At 32.0% G+C, this 7,500-nt stretch overlaps 1 protein-coding gene across 1 annotated transcript in view; it reads right to left on the bottom strand.

The window, feature by feature from the left end:
* Positions 1-340: 340 nt before the first annotated feature.
* LOC124952051 (neuroglobin-like) overlaps positions 341-7,500 on the bottom strand; it is a 10,972-nt gene continuing 3,812 nt past the window's right edge. The window contains exons 2-3 of the mRNA XM_047501359.1: positions 1,294-1,525; positions 341-790 (exon numbers count right to left, since the gene is read on the bottom strand). Coding sequence (XP_047357315.1) covers positions 635-790; positions 1,294-1,525 — 388 coding nt within the window. The 3' untranslated portion in view covers positions 341-634. The remainder of the gene's footprint in view (positions 791-1,293; positions 1,526-7,500) is intronic.

Genomic DNA, 7,500 nt, shown 5'->3' with positions numbered 1-7,500 from the left:
ATTTATTTAATCTCTAAACGATCTCTCTCTCTCTCTCTCGTCGTTTTTCAGAATTTCTATGAAAAAAAAAGAGAGAGAGAAAAAAAAGTCGGCCGGGGTCGACGATACCGAGCTCCGACCAATGACGTTGTAGTCATTTGACAAGAAAAGAAAGCAAGATGGCCGCGAAAGTCGCAGGCTAGTATAGATTTTCTCGTTTTCCTTCTTTGTCATTCCGTTTTGTTCCAATCGTTTTTTCTTCTTTTGAAAATACTAAGAAAAAAAAAGAAAAAAGAATATATATAAAAAAAAAATATATATATATATATATATATATATATATATATATATATATAGACAGTACAATTAGAATCCCATCGTAACTCCGACGATCGATCGTGAAAATATGTAATATGAGAGTAACTCCTGTTTCGCGAGCCTTTTTCTCGATTGCGTATGTATACATATGCAGTGTGCGTGTGTAACTTCGTGTCTGTGTGTGTGTGTGTGTGTGTATGTGTTCCGTCGTGTTGCTTGTGCGTCGTGCGCGCACGTGTCTATTCGAAATGTACCGGTGTACATCGTGTGCGCGAGAGAAAAGGAAAGGGCGCGTTAAGAGAAAAAGAGAGGACGCATTTTCATCTGATGAGTACGACTAGGACTTGGCCTTCTCGCTTTGTGCTTTGTCAAAGCCATCGATAAGTGTCTCGATGATGAACTTGATCGTCAGCTTGTAGATACTCTCAACGTTTTCCGAATAACGATCTTCCAATGTTCGCTCCACCGCGTCTAGGAAAGGCTTCTCGATTTTCTGAAAGCAAATCTTCCGTTTTCTTTTTTTTCCTTATATCACTTCAGCTTTTTTTAGAAGGGAAGAAAGAGAGAAAGAAAGAGAGAGAAAGATAGATAAAAGATAAAAAATAAAATTAATTTACAACGTGGAAAAGAATCTGTTTCTAATATAATATAATATAAAAATATAAGTATGATAATGTATATAAATAAAATATATTTAATCAGATAATTTATCACAAGAGTGATAGATAACAGATAGATTAATTTACTATTAACGATTGTAGGTAAAGTAGATTTCTGTAATGTAAGGTTAAGAAATAATAATATGATACATATGTAATAACAATTTTGGGACATGTCCTAAGATTTTTTTTTTCTTTTTTTTTTTTTTTTTTTTTTTATATATATATAAAATATAATAAGTGTGAGATAAATATGAGATAAAATAAACGAAAAAAAAAAAAAAAAATAAGCAGAAACAAAAAAAAACCATGACGTACAAATATATTCGAAGCATACCCAAAAATATTGTCGATCGAAGCCCGGTATTTTAGTATGCGATGCACCAGCCTGATGCAAGTATGCTAGAAAAGTATCCATATCGTCTAAACTCTTAATTCCTTCATCGAGAGTCATCATGACCGTCCTAGCATGTTCGGCCAATTCCATGCTCGACGATTGTTGTTCCTTCGTTTTTAAATCCCGAAACTTGGTGAAGAGATTTAAGAGTTCTGCATTCTCCTCGAATAATCTAAAAATAGAAATATACAAAGTGGTACATATGTACATACATACATATATCTTGGTTAAGCATTCCTTTCATTTTGACAATTCATTGGATTAATTTATTATTTTGTTATTAAATTTTTCCTTTTTTTAGTAGGTATATATATATATATATATATATATATATATATTATATGCTCGTTAAAATGAAAATACAGGCAACCTTTGTATAACACGGGTATTTCGCTCCATTGAAATTCTGCGTTACATAAATCGTTATATGAGAGACTCAAATTTAATAGAAAAAATGGGGTGGGATTCAAATTCTTTTTAAAAATTATTTTAAGTTTTTCTTTTTTAAATTATATAAACAATATTACCATGATGAAAAGGAATATATTTTTATCTAATTCAAGTAGTTTATATAAGTTAACATACAAAGCATATATATATATATATATTTATAGCATATATATGTGTGTACATAACATGTAAATGTTTTGGGAAAAAAGAAAATTTTGCTGCATGGACTATAATAATTTTAGCGACGTAATATGAAAGATTAAAAACTAACGCACGTATGTTATATTTAAAAATATATATTTTTATCGAAACCGCGTTCTTTAAATACCGTTTTATACAAGGGTTGCTTGTAATTTTTGTTGAATATTAAATTATCTGAGTATTCAGAATGGATACATAGAATTTCACTTAATCGAAGATTAGAAGGAAATTAATTCTGCATTATTGACAGATTCGATCGCCGGTCAAGCTAACCTCAAGGAATGTGACTGATTGATTAGATCGATTAGATCTAATCGTCCTTCCCTCCTACTCACGTAAATACTTCCCTCTTTCTCCAATATAACGAGCCATGTACAAATTAACAATCAATAAGTGAGACGATTTGCAGTCCTACAACGTAACATTTTTATGACAGAAATGATTAACGATCGATATTTCTTATTAAATTATAATACATTGTCTCCTTATAAAACGTTCGACATAGTGAATAGTTTAATAGATGATTATTTCTGAAATTAATTAATTTCAGAAATAAAATTAATTTAATGAAAATAATTTAATCGAGAATTTATATATTCTACTTGAAGATATATAACGATTCATACTTAGCCGATAATTACAATTTCGATTGTTATCTACGAAGTAAGAAACTTTTTATGCAACCCGATATATAAATCGGTACATTCGTGTAGTCTACGTACAGGGGCTCGCAAATATTTTTTTTTTCTTTATCGATGAACTAATATAATCGCAATATATAATGATCTTAATGAAAAGAAAAGAAAGAAAAATTGAAAGATATTCTTCCTTTTTTTTTTTTTTATTTCCTTTCATTAATAAGAAAAGAAAAGAAAAAGGGAACAAAAAAGAAATCACCATAGTAGTTATTAACGATAACGTCGATGCATCGCACATATCTGCATACATCGTTTATTGATTTCCGAAGCTGTTGCTGGAGCAAATGCATATACACTCTCACGCTTGTAGCTTATACGACATACCCATAGATATGTAGCTCGATCGAATTTAATTAAGTTACATTAAAGCTATCTATCAAATTGCCACGTCTTTGTGCGTATGACATTTGACAATGAGACGAGATATTTTTGAAATTCGAGAATAATAAATTCGAATCAATTATTTTTTACAACGTTTAAAAATAACATGAATATTAAAAAAGAAAAAAAATCTCATTCTAAAAGAAAATTTCCAAGATCTATAGCAAGTCGAAAAAATGTCGATACGAACTTGACAAATTACTAGCCTGCAGTCTGCAATTTATTCCATAATGGTCTGCATTAATTATATTAGCGTGTACCATGAAAGCAATGACGATACGATCGTTGGGTGCTACGGCTCGAAGGACTTCTTCCGATTGGAATCTAGCTAATAACCATGTTATTTCTGTTTCCAATGAATTACCTCAAAATATGGAAAATAATTGAACGATGAAAATTCATTACGTTGTCAGACAAAATACGAGAATAAAATAATTCGACGTAACGTAAGTATGTTTAATAATTCTATTTCTATAGACATATTATGATGACCAACATTATGGACTTTGTGATCAATAAAAAGAAAAGCAGTAAGTTTTCATTTATTAACGTTCTCGAAAAGTAACATATTTTCATTTATGACAATGAAAAATAGAATGTTGTACTTTTTGATTACGATAATTAGCACGTTTCTGTAATACGTCAAGAAAATAGGCACGTTTCGATTTTATTCGTGAATTGTGGCACGTTTCACTTCTGAATATATTTCAATCTTCATAACTGAACGTAACGAAAATCGAACGTAATAATATAGACAAATGAAACGTGCTAACTACTTATCGCAACAATCTTCGAAATATTCTATTATTGTTCTTACGAGGAAAATTATGAATCATGCTTATTATCATTATGATTTAATGTCAAACAGGTTACTTCTCGATAACAATATTGAAATATCGTTGTACATTTCACGCGATAGATTGAATTGCGATTGGACAAATATTTCATTAGAGAAACGAAATGTGTCCACTTTTCGTAACGCACATCTTCATCGTCGTCGTTCAATTACAATCTCGGAAGATATTTTTAAATGTTCCACGTTAATATTACACGTCTGTATTATGCGATCGTGTTAAAAATAAAAGGAAAATAAAAAAAAAAAAAAAAAAAAAAAAAAAAAAAAAAAAAAAAAAAAAAAGGAGTAAAAAAAAGAAAAAAGAGAGGAGAAAAAGAAGAGAATGAAGAGAAAACCAAAATAAAAAGAAAAAAAAAAGGGAAAAAGGAATGGGGAAAACTCGGCGATGACCCTAAAGTCTAATATATCCAATGACTTGCGACGTTTAACTTGGGTTGAAGGGACCGGTAGCTGTTGATTTAATATCAAGAGAAGGAGGACGAGAAGTCAGTGGAAATATACGAAATTATGGTACTAATTGCTCGTAAGCTTCAATGTTACTATGGAGTTTGCCGAAGCGAAAGCTTCCCAGTTTCAATTACCTTTCGCTAGTAGAGAAACTGAAAATGTTAGGGGACTCGCGTTCGAGTTCTATCTCTTTCACTCCCTCTCTCTCTCTCTCTCTCTATCTCTCTAATTCTATTCAAACTTTCCAAGCCCTTTTCTAATACGCAGCCTCCGCAAATCCCAAGATCAATGTATAGACCTTGTAAAACTGGAACAGTTTAAACGAGCCCGGCAAGATCTTCCTGCGATTAGCGTAATTTCAGTCTGAGCTTGGACCGAGCTCGTTGTCCTTATCACCGTAGTTCTACTAGTAAACGACCGAAAAGAAGGAGAGAGAGAGAGAGAGAGAGTGAGAGAGATGGAAAGAAGAAAATTACGTTGTACAAGATGAGAGAAAAATTAAGGCAGCCTGATGATATCTTGATTTAATTTCAGATTTAACCTTCTATAATCCAATTTTTGAATTTGTTCGCGTTAAAATAAAAATTATATTTTTACGTATATACGACATTTTTACGTATATATATTGGATTGTCCGGAAAGTTCGTACCAATTTTTGGTAGATGACGTAAGGGCAAAATCGGCACAAACTTTCTGGACAAACCAATATATGTATATCTACGCTTTACTTAGTACGGTAGAAGATATGCATACTTACCAAACAATCAACTTCGTATATGAACCAACAGGATTAGAGCTGTTGTTAAAGAGCCTTTTTAGTTAACTTTAGTTTAGTTTAGCAAAGAATTAAAACATAAAAAGGTAAATAATACTGAATGCATACACGCTGTACGTGAGTTTGTAACATTAAAATGTTACATGGCGTTGTACAAGATTAACTTTTAAAAAATGTAATGAAATGTATTCGTCACGAATGCTCGAGTTGGTCAATTGTCTTCGTTAGAAAAAAAAAAAAAAAAAAAAAAAAAAAAAAAAAAAAAAGAAAAAAGATAAAAAAAGAAAAGAAAAGAAAAAAACAAAATCAAACCGTCATCAATAGAATGTCCCAGTGGAATAGAGACGCCTCGATTTCAAGTATATCAGTTATCAGTTAGAACTTTTTTGAATCGAAAACAATCATCCCTCTTTCTCTCTCTCTCTCTCTCTCTCTCTCTCTCTCTTCCTCTCTCTTTCTTTTCCATTTACCACTTGGTCGAAATGTCCGTCGAAACGATTTCACTTTTTTCCTTTTTTCTTTTTTTTCTATGAAAACGTAAAAAAAGTAGGGAATCGTTCGAAGTACGCTCTTGTAAAGTCATTCGTAGCTCGGTGCTCCGGTTACGCGGATATCCAAAGTGCGCCCATACCAGAAAATCTATTGTTCGTCCAGTGCGAACGAGCGAGGGAGCAAGCGCGCATGAGAGAGAGAGAGAGAGAGAGTAAGAGACAAAAAAGAAGTATACGTATGTACGTGACAGAAAGAGAAAGAGAAAGAGAAAGAGAGAGAGAGAGAGAGAGAGAGAGAGAAAATGAGAAAATACGAATGAGTTTGAATGTCTGTTTTCTGCAATGATAATAGAAGAAAAAAAGAAAACAAAGAAAAAAAAACTAAAAGAAAGAGAAGGAAAGAGGAACGAATAAAGGAAAGAAGAACGTAAATTTGGGGGATGATTTTTTGTTTTATCATACTCGTCAATTTTCCTTCGTCTATAAAAAGAGAGAAATATATATATATATATATATATATATATATATATATATATATATATACAAAAGACAAATGATATCGAAAAATTAGAAAAGGCAACTAAAAATCATTGACTCTTGCCGTTTTATCGGTTTATCGTGTTACCGTTTATAGCCATTGCTATATCTTTCCTTTGGACGTTGGCCATTCGACTCGGATAGATGAAGAAAAGAGAGAAATAGAGAAAGATAGAGATAGAAACAAAGATACAGACAGAGAGAGAAAAAGAGAGAGAGAGAGAGAGAGAGAGAAAGAGAGAGAGAGAGGAAGAAAGAGGGAGGAAATGTTTGCGAATCAAAATGTAGTTCCTTGATGAAACGATTCGATCTTTATTTGCGACAAACGTCAACTTCGCTCGTGAAGTACCGACGACGTTTGTGCAGTGAACCCGGCCTCATTCCTACCTCGCTATTACTCCTGCGCTATCGAAAATCGTTACGCACTTTCGAGGGAGAGAGAGTGTGAGAGAGAAAGAAGGAAAGAGAGAGAGAGAGAGAGATAAAAAGACACGCTCGGAAAAGTTTATTTTATTTTTAGTAACTATTTTAACAACGAAACTTTACTTTTTTCTACTTTTCATTTTTTTTTTTTTTTTATTATTTTTGAGATAGAAAGCGAGACAAAAGGAAAAAATGAGATATATATATCTATCTATTTATCACCACCATCATCATCATCATCATCATCATTATCATCATCATCATCATCGCTTGATATAATCTAAAAAAGGAAAATGAAAGGGAAAAAAGGACATTTATATATGTTTATATAAAGAGAGACAGAGGGAGAGAGAGAGAGAGAGAGAGAGAGAGAGAGAGAGAGAGAGGGAGAGAGAGTATATGCGTTTAAGAAGTATGTACTCTTGAAAATTTTTTGTTTAAAGTTGCATATAAACGTGCTCTTTCTTCTTCATCGACCGCGATAATACATATGTACAATGTAGGTACATCTTTTATGCATGCAGTATTTAAAGTGGAGGATGAAAGGATAAGCAAAAAGAAATGAAGAAGAAGTTGAAGAATAAGTAACGTTAAATATGATGAAAGTATTGAAAATTCTTCAAACTTTCCTACAAATTTGTAATCACTCGCAAGAGATTAATTCCCTATAGGAACATTATATTTATACTCATATTTACAGAATGGAAATAAGAAGGAATAAGAGAGAGAGAGAGAGAGAGAGAGAGAGAGAGAGAGATACAGTATACGGAAAATTTGAATCGCAAAATATGTCGGCACGTTTTGTTTAATTTTGTGGAACGATATCAAACGCTTATGTGTACGTATGAACCCGGTATATATTCGTATTTGTATATATATATATATATA

The sequence above is a fragment of the Vespa velutina genome, chromosome 10 (genome assembly GCF_912470025.1).
Source record: "Vespa velutina chromosome 10, iVesVel2.1, whole genome shotgun sequence".
Taxonomy (NCBI): Eukaryota; Metazoa; Arthropoda; class Insecta; order Hymenoptera; family Vespidae; genus Vespa; species Vespa velutina.
The sequence above is the reverse complement of the archived record's forward strand: the minus strand, read 5'-3'. Positions and strand labels throughout refer to the sequence as shown.